An 18,096-nucleotide genomic window follows, 5' to 3' on the forward strand; every position below is an offset into this window, starting at 1 on the left:
CCTGAACAGATCTCAGGTGATCTAATGATATAATGAGAGCTATAATCTGACCACATTCCTCGTGTCTTTTTTACTTTTTAATCATGTTATGAATAAATTAATGCCAGTCATTCAGTGCACAGGCAACAGAATCCCTAAGCAACGTGCGTGCAGCCATGCCCATCCATCACTATATACAGTGATAGATAGACGGTAGTAAATGTTGGGTATTTCTTGTCTAAAAATGATTTTACACAATGAGCACTTTTCTTGTTTGACTCTCAGACTCTGAAAAGGGTTCTGTAATATCTTTCTATGACTTCAGGGCATGTCTGAAATCTCAGTTGGGCCTGCAATAAAACCGTGTGTGTATGAGAGCGGGAGCTGTGGTCATTCATCAGGTCTAACAAAATTATAGCAGGGAGCTGCATTATGGGAATTGTAGGATCCAGACGTAAAAGTCAAGATACGTCAGCCTCTGCTGCACCAGTTCGGATCATTCTTTATTAAGTTTGGAGTTATAGAAATGCAGGATTACTGAATGTGACTCTGATTGCTTTGGTGGTTTAAACATGGAAAGAAATCACAAACTACCTCCAGCTAATTCTCAGCAATTCCTTCTGAATTTACTCTTTTGCTTTCTCTCTACAGGCCCAATTAACAAATCCTTTCAGGGATGTGGAATTTTATTTTACACACAGTCTCAATTAACTCAGTTTTTTTGTGATGCTTCTTTCTTATTAAACTTTTTTTTAAAAAATCAGGAGCAATAAATGCAAGGCGACTACCAGGCAGCCTCCAAGTGCCAAACTGGTTGAAGGCCATTGCAAATTATTTGCTCATTTAGTTTCCTGTTGAAAATACTATCTTCTCCATGAATGAGAAATAAAGTTACTGAGTTCCTTAGCCACAGGCTCAGAGCAGCTGCTAAACCTGTGACAGTGAAATCATCTTATATCTGTCTCAAATACTGATCTGTAGACTTTTATGACATGAAAGTCATGTAAAATAATCCAGTACGGTGAAATGTATACACTATTATCAGAGAAAAGCTTCCTCCCATCCATCCATTGACTTCCCTTCATCCAGGGCCGGGTCACAGGGGTGGCAGCCTAAGCGGAGAAGCCCAGACCTCCCTGTCCCAGGCCACGCCCTCCAGCTTATCTGGGGGAACATCAATGCATTCGCAGCCCAGCTGATTGATATAATCTCTCCAGCATGTCCTGGGTAAGGTGCCCTGCTGAGAGGTAGGACGTGCCCAGAACACCTTACCCAGGAGTAGGGCTGGGCTATATCATGCCGTTCACGGTAATACCGGTGTAATGTTGGGCAACGATAAGAAAATGAAAAATGAAATATCGCGATAGAATATGGGCAAAACGCGCATGCGCGGTGCCTTTGTTTACGTACGCACATGGCTGCGACGCAGAATGAGAAGAGCGAAAGCGGATCGTTGAATGAAACAGATGAACCAGAAACTTCAGTGGTGTGGAACTGGTTTGGCTTTCGTCCGTCAGATACACAACAAAGCACTATTTTTGGTAGCGCATGCTAGCGGGCCGTTCAAGCTAATCTACTTGTGTATCTTTGGACCACTTCTAGCGTGGCTTGACCGTATGCACCATGGAAATCAGACGTGTGCAGAGAGCAAGCATCAACTTCAATATCAAGCCGACTTTACTTTAGTTTCAAGGATTATTGCTGGTGATTTGAGCAGGATCTCTCGGACCCAGAGACTAAACAGTTTATTTCTAGTCAGTACAACAGGCCGTGAGTGTGCATGTCTTTTTGAATTTCATGGACATGAAACTATCCCTACATGGTCTGCTGTAACGTGCATGCCTGAGCTGTACTTTTGGACATGCTGGAGGAGGTCCAGTGAGCATCACTGATTAGTGCTCTCTGAAAGTCGGGTTCAGACTCAAAACAGGAGAGGTCCTGGAAGAACTCCTTCCCAAGGAAACTACATTGAGGGGAAAATCAACCAAATCTAAATATGATACTTTTTTCTAATGTGGTAAAAGGCATTTTAATATGATCACATCATCACATTAATATACTCACTACAATTTGCCTAAAATAAATGCTTGCACAGAAAGAATGTTTGCTAATAATACATTTGTGAAAATTCATGTATATTTACTGGCCCAAATGCCTTTGAACTCTGGGCACCGTTATTTTCTGTCTGAAGTTGGCATCAGACAGACTTTCAAAAGTTGAAACCCACAGAAAGCTGCAGTCCTGTCCCCCTTTCAAACATAACGCACAATGCAGCGAACCCACCTGCTCGGCCACTAAATGTGGTAAAAACAACATTAATTTTTTCAACCCCTATCACCCTGATCGGATTCACCCATTTGCTTGATCAACGTTTCACACGCACTACTGCGTTAATTTCTCTAAAAGGCTTAGTTTGTCGGTGGGAAATGGGAAATGTCGTGCAACGAAAAGCTGCAGCGCGCTAGCAACCCTCTCCTGTGGCACAGAGCGAATCAAACACGGAGAGCTCTTAGCCACATCCACTAATCTCAGCTATTTTTCTGCCATTGGAAACATCAGCCTCTATTCAGTGTGTGCAACCTCCTAGCTTTTAATCTGGCCTTTCCCCTTTTTCCCACTCCTCTCATCCACTCATCCACTCACCCACATCATCTATCCACCAATTTATTTTTTCTTCTTTTACAATGGCTCTCATTCTTGCACTCTGCCCCTCCTATCCCTCCATTTCTTGGGTTGTATGGTTCTCATCTCGCTTTAACCTCCCTAGCGCGGCCACACACACAGACACACACATAGACACACACTCTCTATTCTCCTAGTGCTTATTTGTTCGCCTTGTTCTCTTTCCAGTACTTGACCTGAACCTTGAAACATGATTAAAGGGTAGTAAATGTTGGCAGTGAGCACTCCATGCCCAAGTGTTTGAAGCTAACTGGAGGGCCACCGTCAAATAGTCAAGTAATTGCTGTTAATGCTGCATTTGGGCTCAAATAAATAGGGACACAGTCAGATTTGTCAGATCCTTTTTTTTTTCCATTTAAGAAAAGAGAAAATATGACAAATTCACTGTTTGTAGTCAGGTTATCATAAACGTAAATGGAGACAGAGAGAGTATAACTGTTTCACATCTAAGCGGGGATAGTCGAGGGGATCAAAAAGTTGAAACTGTGTTTAATTGAAGCTTATTGTGGCGTCAGATCAGACCTCCAGTTGTGGAGGCGAAGCATCTGTCAGAGCACCGACTGCTTCACGAGGGGAAACAGAGACAGTACTACACTCAACAAAAATATAAACGCAACACCTTTGTTACTGCTCCCATTCCCCATGGGATGGACGTAGAGACCTAAAATTCATTCCAGATACACAATATAACCATCCCTCCCAAACAGTGGTCACAAATCAGTCCAAATGTGTGGTAGTGGGCACATCTGCCATATTGAGATAATCCATCCCACCTCACAGGTGTGCCACATCAGGATGCTGATCTGACATCATGAGTAGTGCACAGGTGTACCTCAGACTGCCCACGACAAAAGGCCACCCTGGAATGTGCAGTTTTGTCTCACAGCAAAATGCCACAGATGCCACAAGCAATGAGGGAGCGTGCAACTGGCATGCTGACAGCAGGAATGTCAACCAAATCTGTCGCCCGTGCATTGAATGTTCATTTCTCAACCATAAGCCGTCTCCACAGGCGTTTCAGAGAATATGGCAGCACATCCAACCGGCCTCACAACAAGATAAAAAAAATAAATAAAAAACTTTGATTTTACATTTGCCACGTCTCTGTATCTCAGCCATGCAGGCACAGGAAGGATGGCAAGTAGTTTGCAAAAGCTTTAAATTAATGATATTTTAGACGAACCCTATCATTCTGACCACTTGCCTTCTGCAAAGCCCACTGCTGCTCATCCATTATGTTAAAATAAAAGCTCTAAAATCTAAACATAATTCTGAGGATGGGCGATGTTAGTGAGTAGGATAGTTAACAATATACTAGAAGTTATAGACAGACACTTTGACCCTAAGGAATAAATTCATGCTGCACATGTTTCTAACATAATGTGCCACCTTCAGTGTCGCACACTCGCTGGTTTCCGGGTGATCGAAGCCAAAGACCCAGCTCTCATCACCAACTGTAAGAGAGTCGGTTTCATGCAGAAGTGTCGGTATTCCTCAAAAGATTTCCAGGAGGCATGTTGAAATCTTAGGGCCCAAACAGATGTGGTCAGAAGTGGACTCCAGTAAGTGATCAAAAATGGGTTCAGTCATGGAGAGACGCACAAAGAGATGATCGTGAAGCAGAGATCAGCAGAATAAAAAACAATATTTTGAGGGTTTTTTTAATTTATAGACAGAGTTGTGGAACTTTGTGAGCACATTTCATATTTTAAGTTCTATTTTTACCTTTACTATTTATTTACCAGAGCACATTATTAAGAAAAGCAACAGAATTCCCAAGCTGCATGACAGCATAACATTGAGATGAAAAACATCTCTATCACCAGAGAAATAAAAAAATATTATTAATCATGCTTCAGAAAGTCTAACAGCTCCACACCTGTCACTGATTACAGTGCACACAGGCTCCATGTTATGATAAGGCACTCTTCATAGCACCAACTGCAGTCATGGCTAATGACAGGTAATGATAAGAGAAGCTGTGTTTTCTGTTAGACAGTGTGGAGCAGGGAAATTATTTTACTGCTATTGTTAAATAATCATCATTATTACCATTGCATTAATAATATAATCTGGAGTTTATATTGCATTCAGGGGTTGAACAGTGTGTGTCTTTCAGAAAGGCTAGAAGTCACAGGCTGACAGGAAACAGGCTTGCAGAGAGTTTGCAGAAGCAGGAAGTTATTTTGAGCAGCAGGCTAAGACGAGGCTTTAACAATGTAACAGATAGCTTTAAGAAGGCCTTAAGATGTTATGCATACAGTTATTATGTTGACCTTGTATTTCAGGTGCAGTTATGACTATTTTATACACAATGCATATCTGTGCTTATTAAAGAGTTGGAGCTCGGTCAATTAATTGGGGGTTGGAAGCTTTGTTCGGCGCGATGTCCGGACAATCTATTGTGCAAGTGACTTGGAGCCATAGAAGGAATTGCAATACATGCTTACAAAACACTTATATCAGGTCATTTTATATTAAGGTTTTAGTAGAAGTTCTTGGTTAAAACATTTATTTAGTAGAAGACATACATATAGTCTCAGTGAGCCTCTGGTCTGGTGAAAGGTCAGAAGTGCAACAGGTGAATTGAGAAAGAGCATTTGAGGACGAGACACAGACAGTTAGTAGGTGAAGAGGTGACACAGAGAGCATGTGAGGTCAACATACACACACACATGAGTTAGATTTATTTAGAGGAGAGATTAGTCATGTCTCGGTAAGAAAGAGGAACAATTCACTTTAAGACAAGAACGGAAAGTACCAGCCATGAAAATAGAAGATGATCTTCTGGGTTAAAAGTCATTGTGGTGTTGATCTGATCTATGTATAAAATGTATCTGTGACGCATGAAGGGGCGTCAGTAAATCAAACCCTGATGCTATAAAATATCTGTTCATGCTTTGATTAAGTTGAAGATCAATTGCTGTCGGCGTACAGAGTTGTCTTCCCACACGTGTGTATTCATTAAAATCATTGTTTGACCAAGAGCTCCTGGACCATGGGTGGTTTGTATTCTCCTTCCTCAATTTTGAACCTTAACAACAGTCAGGTGTCCTGTATTCAACACCTACACAGGCTCCAACCGCGCTACAATTATTCCCGAGTGCTTGGCTATGATTGTGGCATAATAATCCTTTGCACAAATTAATTTTCTTTTTAAAATGTCTAACAGATCGATAGGAACGTGGTCATTTTAAAAACTGATATTTACATCTGCAATAACAAACAAAAACAAATAAACTGAACAGTGAAAATGGTTTAATGGTGATGCTGACTTCAGTTGGTTTGGACAAGTAATTCCACTTTGCGTTTGTTCTTAAGATGGTTCTCCTGAGTTCTGGGGTAGGAGCCACGACTGAAAACTCTCGTGGGGTGAATGTGCGGTAGCTCGTTCTGAAATGCTGCTATATGAGATGACAGTTTAGAAAAGTCCTGCAGAACATAAAAGGTAAAAAAAGTGTTGCATCTACTTGTTTTGGCACTGGTTAGAGCTCCTCACAGCTGCATCCTGTACAAGATGGACATTAGAGGAAAACGAGAGCGAGTTGCATAAATAATTATCCTCCCCAGCCGGCAACAGAATCATTTTCTCAAAATCATAGAGAGTAAAAGTTAGTCTATCCTCGCATATATTTAAGGTTTGTGTGTGATCACTCTATCTGTACTAAAGACTAGTAAAGACTAGTTTTTTTGTATACAGCTATATTGTATATCAGACTAGTATCACCTCATGCTGTCAGATGCCACCTGTGTCCTTTGCTCACTGCTTGTGGTTTTATTAGCCAGAGAAAATTAGAAACCTACCAAGTCCACTTTAGAAGATTAGAAGGGGACCGTGGCACAAATCACTGGTTTTTGTATTTTTACTTTATGCTTGATTAGGATTAAGAAAAATGTGCCCCTCGTCAACAGCAGTCCTTCATGTTAAAGACAAACGTTACGCCCCCCTGCAGCCCCTAATCTCCACAGTGTGGTCACCTGTTGCTAATTGGCCACACCCAATCAGGTGTGGATAGAAGCATACCAGAGGCGGGCTTTCGAGAAGCTCACTAGTCTTTGCCTTGGTGGCACCAGCTATTTTAGCCAAACCTCTTCTCACTAACACTCTGGTATTCATCTCCTTTTTTATGTTGCGGCTTTTGAGCCGAGTCGTAACACAAATTAGAACATCGTATCTGTTCTGATATTTGTCCTGTGAACATAAACTGCTGTCTGAAAATAAAGAATTTCTAAAAATTAACCAAACGGTGACGAGACTGACACCACACCCAGCGATCACCTGGTTCACAAATAGTAGTTAGTTAAGTTATTAAGTTGTCTGGGGCATTTAACCAAACGATTAATGGTAAAGTATATGTGTAAACCATGGCCCATGCAGGTATTCCAGATATTCTTATCCCCAGCAGGTTTTCCCAGTTACTCCTTGGGAATCCTGACGCCCAGCTCATAGATGTATATTCACCACAAGTTCCCTGTCTACCCTGGGGTAAGACCCAGTTGGGCATGCCTGGAAAACCTCCACATCAGCTGGCCCAATGAAAAAGCTTCTTTTAAAAGCCACATCTGTTAGCTCCCCATGTTTGACCCTGCAGGGTTTCATGCCGGATGCCCTTCCTGACAAAGAGAATTCGGGTCTTTGCCTGGAATTAAACAAGCAACCTTTTTCTCGCCAAGCAAGCGTGTGGCACTGGAGGACAGAGGATGTCCAACGTCTTAACTGTCTCGATTAAATGAGATTTTTACATTAAACGTTTTCATTTCGTTTCGTCATAAGCTGAACGGTTTTGACTGACCGCCACCTTCACACTGAAGCCAACAAAAAAATAATAATCTACCAACTTTTGGTTGAAGAAAATAAACTTATTTCAGCTTTTTTCATTTCAAAGGTGCTGCAGATGTTAGAGAGTCTTTTCTTCACTGCTGGAAACAGCACAGCAGCAACAACACCACAGAGAGCTCGGCCTTATTTACTTCTTAGTACAATCACACACATAAACGTCCATTGTTTACCAAAAAATTAGCCCATGATGTTGGTCTAGAAGTTTGCCTTTGATCTCATAACCTTGTGCTTTGGTAACGCTCTAAGTTAATGCCTTTAAATAAATGACTGGGTGAAATGAAAGCCTGCTTGTTCTCACACGTCTTCTCCCCACTGTTTTCTCTTGGTCTGAATTCTTATATTTCATGACAGAAGGAATCAAAGGTGTTGGTACACAATGTACTAAAATAAAAGCCAAAGCACAGTTCCTGCCTTTCTTTCATATCGAATCAAAAATGGATTTTGAATCGAACTGTGTCCTCAAGGAATTGCATTAAAAACGAACGTTGAGATTTCCTGAGACTCTCACCCACACAGTGAGTTTAAATAGCTAAGCAGATAAGAACATAATTCAGAGACAGATTCTGGGAGAAGATACAGGAAATTAACCCTTTACTGCCTCGTCTGGGTTAGTTTCTGTAGCTGAGAAAGAGCAGTTACGAGATGAATTACAGCACCAATTTGGATTTAGCGTCGCTCCTTTCATAGTAAAGTTAAGTCAATATTTATAAGGACGAGCATATCTGTGGAGAGCAGAGGTACGACTCTGATGTCATCAAAATGTTCAGCCTGGAGCTTTTCCATAGACTTTGAATGGGATGGTGAATTAATGGGCTCATAAAATGTTTGTTTGAACTGTTACACCCAAATGAGCTTTTAATTATAGTAGTGCTTTCTGAAGTGAGGCAGAAAATGTGCCCCTGTCTGCATAAAACCATCCTAGTTACTGCCAGTGCCACTGTCAGCACTTTCATCCCCTGCAGTCCAGTTCTCTGTCCAAGTGTACATCTGTGTAAGATCACCTATTAAAGTAGTAAATAACTCCGTTAAGACCAGAGGGAGATAATGACAAGCCAGCTTACTTCAGTAACTTTTTAGTCAATTGCATTTGTTCAACTATTTTATTGCACACTTTCTTTGCTCAAGTATGTTTTAGAGAAACATCATTTGAATACAATAATTGCGCTACATGCATTTATTTATAGTTTTAAGTATTTACACACATTCCTAAAATTCCCAGTCTTCCGGTGCCTTGTCCTGTCTTATCGCCCTCGATTTCAGAATAATAGCTGAAGCAGAGCGTTCATGCTGCCGTTGTTTCCTCTTCCCTGAGGTCAGGACATCAGAGAACTGACAGAGAGGAACAAGTGTGTTAATACTGCAGCATTTCAGCCTCGCTCTGTGATGTCACAAAGGTCTACAGATCCACCAATGGAGAAAAAATGTTCTGAAACCTGAGCTTTTGGCTCACCAGTTATTGTGAACTCGCCACACTGTCACGTTTGACTTTCACAGCTACATAATATAAGAGGAGTGTATATTCTGATGAGGTAACAGTAACAGTTCTCTTTTTATTCTCATGTTGTTCACCTTATCAAATGTCACGAACATGTCTAATGTTAATCTACATGAAATATACAGGTGGGTTTTTTTGCTTGTTTTCTCTGTTCCTGACCGCCTGCTGTCTCTATCCAACTCTTGTCTTTTGCAGATGTCCTCCTGGTCACATGATCAGTGTAAACGGGACCAAAAAGTCTTGCGTGTACACCCTTTGTGCTATGCGGCCCTGTCACCGCGGGACCTGCGTGGCCCAGTCGCCCTCCAAATTCACCTGCCACTGCCCGGAGGGTTACCGAGGACACCGCTGTGAGACGACACTGGCCATATACAGGGAGGACGTGGGCCTCAGCTTCAGCTCCCTCTTTGCCATCTGTATCTGCTTCATGGCCTTACTGGGTAAGTCCTGTAAATGTACTGCCTGTTACGCACATCTGTCAGACTGTATTACTGTCGTGTTTCTACGGCAATACTTCCCATCCTAACTATAAGCAATTTGGAAACAATAATGATGCTTAATATAATGTTGAAAGCTATAACTCTGTATTGATGCAGCCATGGGCAGTGTTATCGTGAACGCACTGCAGCGAGGCGGGAGGAGCACGGAGGTGAATCTGCTTCGTGTGCAGGCTGACAAATGCTGCAATTTTCATTAAAGTACTGATGAGTACAAAATTACTATTATGTGACAGTGGAGTGCACGATAGATTTGAAACTGACACTTGAAAAAATTGAAGCTTTCATTCATAAAGTTCGTGCACTCTAAAGTGGTACGACGGTAGAGCGCCAGGTGTTTGTAATTAGCTAATCAAGGGCGTTTTTTTTATTATGTGGGAGTTAATGTGTTTATAAGTCTAGTGTGGAAACAAACAGAGACCCCACGAAGATGGTGCGCTCCGTTTTATCGATCAGTGTTTTCAAAATGACAGCCTGATTTTCATGAGGTCAGTAACTCTAAAATAACTTTTTATGTCACTCTACATGTAAAGCAACTAATACTTACTGCGTGATTTAATATACTCTAACAAACAAAAATGAAGTTGTACGACAGCTAATCAAGAATGAATGTTTCTGCAGACGTGATCTCAAGAAGTTTCCAAGTCTTGCACTGAAGTTTTCAGGCAGTTATTAATCAGACTTCTCAAGTTATTTGTGTGAATTTTACCAGATGGGAATTCTTTTTAATGATTATTCAGATTCTGCATGATTCTGCTCGTTTACTTCGTTGGATCTGTTGTACAGAGTTGAGGGTACATTGAGATCCTCGCTGACCTAAATCTTAAGAACGTCTGTGAAAGCTTTTTAATATCACATCTCTCCCTTCCTAATGAAGGTTATTCCAAAGCTTGGAGCAGGACCTTTTATACTCCCCCATGATGCCATATTTATTCTCAGACTGTACTAAAGTAGCTTTACATTCATAGTTCAGAAAAAAAGAATTTTTTTTTTTTTTAATGTAGGTCCTCTGTGAATCCTGCTTGTTTCATGAGTGCATGAGGATATCTGCTCTCATTGACATCATACAGATAAGAGTAGAAAAAACTGTTTAGAAAAGTGTGTGTTCTGAACTTTTGGTTAACAAAAAGACGTCCAAGCTTGTAACTGTGTATGTGTAACATGACAAATCCTATTTAGGCTTATCTTCTTTATCTGCAGATGTAATTACAGTTCAGTTATTTAGCTCATCTGACCGAAGCTTGTGGCGTCCGTTGCCTGTTTGTTCATTCATCTCTCTGTTCGTTCAGTTCACAAGATTTGCTACTCCTAGTGTTGGTCAGATTTAATCAAAATTGTACACAATTGTGGTCAAGGTCACAGGAATATATGGTCATTTTATGGTCACCGTTCCCTTTTTGCAAAAACTGCTGCTCAAAGTGTTGGTTCGGATTATGATTTTCATGAAATGAGCGTTTGCATGGACTAATCTGTGTACCTAGGTTATCCTGTTATGATGACGATGATGGTCATAATCTTGTGTGTCATAATGGTGGAGGGAGTGGTCTTACTGGTTGACTCCCACATTAGGGAAGCTTAGTTGGTTCCTTACTACCACCATTATGTCAACATTATTAATATGCCCAATGCTTTTTATGACCGTGGTTACAGCTGACCACGATGCTTCTGAACTCAAACACTTTTGTTTGGTGGTAAATGGGATCAAGTTGTCCTGGATATGACTGTGAGCCTCTCTGATGTCTCAATGGATGTTAATTCTCATTAGTTTGTGCAGTACAGCCGACCCCTCTGTGCTTTACATATTACAGTAGCCTGTAAATTGTGATGGATTGTGAGCGAGATTAGCTATTATGATCTGGTTTGTATACGTTTTAAAAGGTAGATGGAGGGCTTCAGTGAAACATTGGATTAACAGGATGCCTCACTGCATTAGCAGAGTAAATGATCCAAATCCAGGGATCTCCTTTCAGCACATTAAATTACATCAACCTGAATCCCTATACAGTAACTGTTTGTACTGCTATGTAAAACTGTACTATACACAGTGCATATATATATATAATGTAGTCCTGTAAATTAAGTACATTCTTAATATTTTTAAGAGGTTAAAGAGCAGCCAGGTTCCGCTAATCAAACACTTCTTTAATGGATCATTAGCACGTGTCGGCACCTCTATAAAAGTGTAGTTATGTCAGTTTGTGGCTCTGGAGCTTTCTGGTGTGTGTTAATACAATGATGCAAACTTCCCAGAAGTGGTCGGTCTCCCCAAGGTCAGACTGGGCAACACTCAGAGAAACTGCAAAAAGCCCAAGAGCTGCATCCCAGACTCTACAGTCCACAGTTAGCATGTTAAATGTTAAAGCTGTTGGACTGAGTAAGCAGGGCTTGGTTGGAAGGGTTACCAGGGGAAAAACTCCCGTACTGTTACTTGAAGTTATTGGTGTTAAAGGTGGTCTTACAAGCTACTGGATCATGTGGTGACCTCCGATATCGCTCCTTTGTTCTTCATGCATGGCATAAAGTCATTGTCCAAGAGTGATGCAGAGTTCTTCTGTCTCCTACCACCTTAAAACAGAGCTGGCCTTCCTGATCAGCTTATCCAACCGCTTCAGCTTCCTTTCAGCAATAGATTAGCTGCTGTTCCAACAGACAACACCATTAGAGATGGCTGCCACTCCAAAAGATCTCAGTCTCCTCAGAGTCTGATCAGGAGATGGTTCCACTGGCACCAGTCCACAAAGTCCTGAATCCACTGTCTGTACTCTGATATATCTTCACCCTAATGAGGCTAGCGATGGGAGAGTCATCAGAGAACCTTTGTAGATGGCAGCCTGGGTAGTTGATGGAGAAGTCTGAGGTGTAGAGGGTGTCCTCATCTACTGTGGGCGACCAGTGAGGTAGTCCAGTATCCACTAGGACAGGTGGTGGTCCACTGACAGCTCCAGCTTGTCCCTCAGAGGTCGGATGGTGTTAAAAGCACTGGAGAAATCTTCCAGGCTTCTCCGGGTGGGTCAGAGCTTGGTGCAGGAGGTAGATGATGGCATCATCCACCCTGATGCCAGGCTGGTAGGCAAACTGCAACTGATCCAATGAAGAGCTAAACAGGGTGCGATATTTTAGGAACTGCCTCTCAAGGGTCTTTATGAGATGCACGATCAGTGCTACCGGCCTGTAGCTGATGAGGTCCTTTGGATGTGTAGTCTATTGCACTGGTACCACACCGGAGGTCTTCCACAGCTATGCTACTTTCCCCAGCTTCAGGCTGGGGAAAGTAGCTTCAGGCTTCAGGGAACATGTATCCCATGATGCCACACAGTTGGTCTGTGCAGCACCTCCGGAGGCTGATGCCATCAGGACCTGAAGCCTTTCGCACCTCGATCTTTGGCAGCTCGTTCCTCACCTGAAGTGTTGAATGTGACAGGATGGTGGTGAGGGAGGGGGGCTGTGGGATGGAGTCTTTGGGTTGGACTTTAGGCAGTAAATTTCAAAGGTAAAGCTGTATAGCAGCCCTTTGTCTCGCCTGTGAGCGGATCAACTGAAACATTCTGGTGTTTGATTTTCTGTTGTTAAAATCCACATTTTTCTTTCTTTCCTTTATGTTTTTGCTTGTTGAATATTCATCCACCTGTACCTTTTAGCTTTGTATTCCAATCCCTGAAGGATCCTCTGCTGAGAAAGCGCCTCGGGCTCAGTCGTACTCAGAGCTGTCAGTACAATGACATGTTCCCGTTGTTTAATTGAGGACAATACAACAGAACAGTAAAGAGCAGTATGAGACGAGCACAGCCCAAGAAGAGAAAGCAGATCAGAGGAGTGCAAAATAAAACAGGACGACACACAATACCAAAAGAAAACAAGAGGGAGCTGAATAGATAGCACAGCCGAGGCTGCGCGCAGCACGGCGAGAGAAAGAAAAAGTGGGAGATGTGTGGTGAGGAAGATGGTGTTGGTGTCACACTGCTGCTGGCCATGTCTGATTGTCTCATTGGTGATTCACAGGGCACCTCTTTCACACCCGGAGACCAGCCAGACACTCAAATGATCATTTCTCCTTTTCTTTTCTCCTCCATTCCAACATCTTCCTTCAAATTTGGCTCCGGGCTTATATTAAATGCGACATCCAACCTTGATCCTGTTGAGGCTCAGCGCTGTTTTAAGTGTTAATTACTTGATTTGTAGGCGTATAAGGTGCTGTTTACCCAAACCTGCAGAAATTGAGATCAATGCTCCGGGGGCTTTGGTAGTAATTTCAGTCGGTAGAGTATCCTGCGCTCGATCGGTCAAGCATTCCTCACTCTGAAATTTAAGTAGCAACGAGAGAGACTTCTTTTTTTCTTTTTTTTTTTAAGCCTTCATCAAATATTTCTTGTGCACACTCCAAATGTTTGAATAGCAAGAACAAAAGAAGGGCAGCAACTCTCAAAAGCAGTTCTCTGAGAATGTTGTGATTGGTGAAGATTAAAGACAAATTCTACTCCCAAAAACGTTCATATTCGCTCATTCCCTTTGATCCTGATCTGTTGTGTGGTTTGATATGGTCAGCTATGAGCTTTCCCTTGTCTGCTGGTACTGAGGTTCCTACAACATGAAGGCTTCATAGTTGGTGGGGTGTGTGTGTGTGTATTCTAGCACCTCCAGCACATAAGTCATTTTAACGTGTGTGATACTTGGAGGATGAATCTTTAATAAGTGGGGTGATCCTTGACTTTACTTTCCATTTGTACCAAGTTGACATTTGTAGTTCGAATGAGACATTTCAACAGCTGTTTGCTAGATTGCTATCAATTTTCAAGAGGCGGTGGTGTCAGAAACACACTTGACTGAGAGGCTGCTATTGGAGGATTGACTGGGAACATTTTAAAGGCTTCCTTTTATTTCCTGTTTGACTGGTTTAACCTGCAAAAGTTTGGAAAAATGGTTTAGGCTAAAACAAACCCATTAGTAAAGTCCTGTTATAAAGCCTTGAGGTCAGTGTAGGGTTAGAGATGTGTAATAGCAGATTATATTAGTCACAGCCACTTTAGAATTTCTCCATCCATCCATTCGCTTCCGCTTATCCTTTTTCAGGGTCGCGGGAGGCGCTGGAGCCCATCCCAGCTGTCATAGGGCGAGAGACAGGGTACACACAGAGACAAACAACTATTCACACTCACATTCACTCCCGCATTCACACCTATGGGCAATTTGGATTGATCAATTAACCTATTCCCACTAACTGCATGTCGTTGGCCTGTGGGAAGAAGCTGGAGTACCTGGGGAGAACCCACGCAAACATGGGGAGAACATGCAAACTCCACACAGAAAGACCCCTGATGGTGGAATTGAACTCGGGACCTTCTTGCTGTGCAGCAACAGTGCTAACAACCGTGCTTTAGAATTTCTAATGAACCCTTATCTTAACAGCATACACTCGCCAGCAGCTGCTGGTATTTGGTTGGATTTTGCCTGAATTTTCATGGCATAATTTCAACAAGGTGCTGGAGAAAAAGAGATTTTGGTCCATATTGATTTGATAGCATGTTAGCTGCACATCCATGATGTGAATCTCCTGTTCTACCACATCCCAAATTTGCTACTATCCTGATATCACAGCAGAAATCAAGACTGCTGAGACCAGGCCAGGCTAATTTTCTGTTGTCTAGTTTCTGGTGAGCCCATGTTAGCTGACAGGATCCAGTGTGGTCTCCTGCTTCTCTGACCCATCCGGTTCAGCGTACTGTGTGTTCAGAGATGCTCTTCTACAAGTAGTTATTTAAGTTATTGTTACCTATTCATATGATGAAGGAAATGTGAGTACAGAAAGTCAGTATTTTACAAAAAAAATCTGCTAATACTTATTAACTTAAAATTTCAAGTAAATATCATTTGTTTTATATCACAGTAAAAACAGATCAGGTCATTTTGATATAAACAGCTGGATTACCAGCTGGAAACCAGCTTCATTATTAAAACTTCAGCTGGGTTTTTCTTCGTTCATCTCTCTGTAGAAAAATAGACCAGTGACTCATCATGACCTGTGGAAAAAAAATAATGGATGTAAATCCACTTGAATTTTTAGCATCATTTATATGTAAGGAAATGCATGATTTTGTGCCTGATTTCATCATGAAAGAAATGATACATTCATGCAAAACCTCATGAAGATGAAATAATGCATGACCTCATTCATGCCTCAATGCATGAACAATGCAAAACCTAATGTGGTCACAAGGGCTAGATGTTAGGACGATTCCTGATGTCATTAAAACATTGAAATGATATTTTTAGCTTGAACATCCATGGAGCAGTCTTTGAGGAGTCATGTTTCTCCTCCACTGATTGGACTGAGAGACCAGCAGCACTGACACAGTCAGTCCCCGGGGTGCTCCTCGGGGGTTCTGAGTTCAGAGCAAAGTTTCTAGTTCAGAAATGTCAGCACGGCTCCAAACCGAGTCAAAGTCCAACTGGCAATCTCTTGAGTATTTTAATGATTAATGGCATAGTCCTCTGAATGTATCATGTAGCTGGAATATTGATTCTGCACAGCGCAATGCAAATTAATTTATTCTTTTTGCTTCTTCGGGCTTTTACGTGCGTGGAGCTTTGCGTAGATATCATCCCTTCTTTGCACGCACCTCTATGCCCTCATGTTGTGTTTCAGCAGCTGTTTTTCTCTCAGGATTATGTTGTTATTGCATTATTAACTTGGCTTATTACTGCTGGCTTGACACTGACATCCAATACTTGCTTGTTTTTCTGAACACCTTTTCTCTTTAACTCATTCCAAGTTTTTTCCTTTTTCCTTCGCCTCAAGGAGCTTTATATTGTACAGTAGATTGTACAACAATAAATATTCGAAAGATAGATAAGTTTGCATTTGACTACAGAAAAGCAGTCAAATGCAAACTTATCTTTTTTAAACAGTCATGTCAGAACATCAATAACGTAGGCTCTATGTAAAAGATGGACATAGACAGCATGGTTTGTAAAGCGATGATGGCTATTATCTTCAAACCTTGGGAAGATTCAGCGTTACATTTTTTCCACCATGTTAATCTAAAGAAATTCAGTTACCTTCTTTTTAGGTTTTCAGGACTACTGTGACTTGGATGATTGCGAATCTACACAGACATGCTGCCACCATGTTTTTGTTTTTGGAACCAGAAGGGACTTATCAACCAATACTAGCAATCAGGTGCAACGCACTGATGCATATACATGATAATTAGCTCTAAGTAACAGAATAGTTAAAGACTAGAATGTCACACTCAGAGCCTGGTTCTGCCGGAGGTTTCTTCCTGTTAAAAGGGAGTTTTTCCTTCCCACTGTTGCCAAAGTGCTTGCTCATAGGGGGTCATATGATTGTTGGTTTTTCTCTGTATATATTATTGTAGGGTCTATCTTACAGTATAAAGCACCTTGAGGCGACTGTTGTTGTGATTTGGCGCTATATAAATAAAATTGAATTTAACTGAATTTCTGTCTTCTCTGTTAGTACAATTAATCAAACCCCGTTTTCTATTATTTTTAAAATCTCCTTTAAACGTCTTTATTTTTGCTGTAAATTTGTATTTTTATTTGGACATTGCTTCCAGCTCTGAAAAAGCCAGTGCCTTAAATCTGCATTCTTTCCGCTGGCCAGCAGGGGGCGACTGTGGTTACACAGTTGTAGTTGTAGTGATACCAACATACATTTAATTCTATTAGCCAATCAGCAATACAGCAGCTACTATGACAAATATACTAATGAACAATACAGACGTCTGTGGATGATAGCAGCAGGTCTGAGACACGTGCTCGGTTCGGGGCTAAGACTCCATAATCAAATCAAATCAAATCAAATCACTTTTATTGTCACATCACATGTGCAGGCACACTGGCACAGCACATGCGAGTGAAATTCTTGTGTGCGAGCCCCACAAGCAACAGAGATGTGCAAACACAACAACACAAACGAGCAAAATACAAGAATGGCCAACCTGAAACTAATAAATATATGTACAATATATAATAGTGTATGCATTTCTGGATGTGTATACTAAATATTTTCCTACGTGTGTGTGTGTGTGTGTGTGTGTGTGTGTGTGTGTGTGTGTGTGTGTGTGTGTGTGTGTGTGTGTGTATACACATTTTTACAAATTAAATAGTAAAAATAATAATAATAATAATAATAATAATAACAATAATAATAATAATAATAATAAAATATATAAAATATACAGAGTTGAAAATGTGCAAAACAAGTGGCATTTATATACAGTGTGGAGTGCATAATGTTGAATAACTGAGTATTGTTTTTAAAACAAATCTTAAAAACTGAAGTTTATCGTTTATTGTTTACACCCTTCTCTCAGAGGTTTGTAGAAATCCCAGGGAAGCACATGCAGCTTCAGGTCATTTGAAACTCTCTTAAATTAGGCTGCTTTTGCCATTTTTTTCTTGGCAGATCCTTTCAAGTTCTTTATATTAGATTGGAAGAATCTGTTAGCTGCCATTAGAGCTCTACAGAAATGCTTTAATGTGTTTTTATTTTTCTATGATACAGCAGAGGAGCTGCTGAGCATTCTTGGGAATTAGACCCTCCTCTGCCTTTTTCACCTGAGGTGATACTCTGGCTTCCTGCG

General features: G+C 41.2%; 1 protein-coding gene across 1 annotated transcript in view; it reads left to right on the forward strand.

Annotated features, from left to right (window-relative positions):
• The window catches only part of LOC308397943 (neural-cadherin-like), a 348,547-nt gene that overhangs the window by 309,541 nt on the left and 20,910 nt on the right, over window positions 1-18,096 (forward strand). Inside the window, exon 35 of the mRNA XM_080884232.1 lies at window positions 9,192-9,436. Within this exon, the coding sequence (XP_080740358.1) occupies window positions 9,192-9,436 (245 nt within the window). The remainder of the gene's footprint in view (window positions 1-9,191; window positions 9,437-18,096) is intronic.

This window comes from Rhamphochromis sp. 'chilingali', assembly GCF_963969265.1.
Source record: "Rhamphochromis sp. 'chilingali' genome assembly, chromosome: 6".
In the NCBI taxonomy this organism is placed as follows: Eukaryota; Metazoa; Chordata; class Actinopteri; order Cichliformes; family Cichlidae; genus Rhamphochromis; species Rhamphochromis sp. 'chilingali'.